The 1,221-nt window shown below is 33.8% G+C and overlaps 1 protein-coding gene across 1 annotated transcript in view; it reads right to left on the bottom strand.

The window, feature by feature from the left end:
- LOC111088909 (thyroglobulin-like) overlaps positions 1-839 on the bottom strand; it is a gene marked incomplete at its 5' end in the record, with an annotated part of 7,218 nt that extends 6,379 nt beyond the window's left edge. The window contains one exon of the mRNA XM_022400191.1: positions 654-839. Within this exon, the coding sequence (XP_022255899.1) occupies positions 654-839 (186 nt within the window). The remainder of the gene's footprint in view (positions 1-653) is intronic.
- Positions 840-1,221: the final 382 nt, after the last annotated feature.

Raw genomic sequence — 1,221 nt, 5'->3', positions numbered from 1 at the left:
GTTTGTAAAACGTTTGTACATAGATCAATATTTGTAATAACCGAATTGTAAATTGTGTTATTGTTTATATATTAAATTACATTTGTATTAATAAAAAAATTGTGTGCATCAAATTAGATACAAAACATACCTACACATAATCATTTTACATTTGGTGTGAAATTTTCAACTAACCACCTCTTAATTATTATCTTTTTGTGTGTGTGTAACATTTCCAGGAGATTTTAGTGACACACAAAAAAACTAATAATAATTAAGAGGTGGCATTTCCAGGAGATTTTAGTGACACAAATACTTCATGGAATTATGCTTTCTAGCAACTCGCCCTTTGGCGGCAGACAACTCCCGCCTGAGGCTTGTATGGCAGAAGAAATTTGGTTAAATCGTAAAATAAAAATAAGGTAAAAATTAAAAAAATACGTTCACAATGTCTACCAAACATCGTTGAAAATAATCAATTTTAACAACGGCTCTTTACTCTAATTTTCTTTCTCAGAAGTAATGCTGAAATCATTAAGTAAAAATTTATTTTTATATGTTTTTTTTTTCAATAATCAAAGCGGTGATAACGGAACCTTCGATATCTGATTCTGCCAGTGTTCTTTTTTCTAACTACAAAAAAAAAACGACCTTAGCTATGTATGATAACTTACAACACGGCAAGGTAGACAGAGTGCGGTTCCTAAAGATGGGACTTTTTTCTAATTTGCCATTTTCATCCACACAGAACAAGTAGTCTCTCGTTTTCTGTATGGATTCGTAATTACCGTTGGATTTACATCGAGGGAGTTCGGTTGGATCCAGCGGCTTCCCAAAGGAGCTGACAGCTCTGGAACAATCTGTCTCGATAATATTTCAAAAAATGTTGCAAAGTTACACAGACGAACTTATAGCTGACATGGTAAGATTACATACTTTATGGAGTAATTTTAAAATAATCTTTACAATAAGTCTTCTCCTACTTCTTCCTGCTACTTACAACTAAGTGACAAGAAGAAATATCGTTCCAGTCTTCTCCCACTTCTTCCTGCTACTTACAACTAAGTGACAAGAAGAAATATCGTTCCAATCTTCTCCCACTTCTTCCTGCTACTTACAACTAAGTGACAAGAAGAAATATCGTTCGAGTCTTCTCCCACTTCTTCCTGCTACTTACAACTAAGTGACAAGAAGAAATATCGTTCGAGTCTTCTCCCACTTCTTCCTGCTACTTACAACTAT

Source organism: Limulus polyphemus, unplaced genomic scaffold, assembly GCF_000517525.1.
Source record: "Limulus polyphemus unplaced genomic scaffold, Limulus_polyphemus-2.1.2 Scaffold4710, whole genome shotgun sequence".
Taxonomy (NCBI): Eukaryota; Metazoa; Arthropoda; class Merostomata; order Xiphosura; family Limulidae; genus Limulus; species Limulus polyphemus.
Note: the sequence above shows the minus strand (reverse complement) of the source record. Positions and strands in the feature narration are given on the sequence as shown.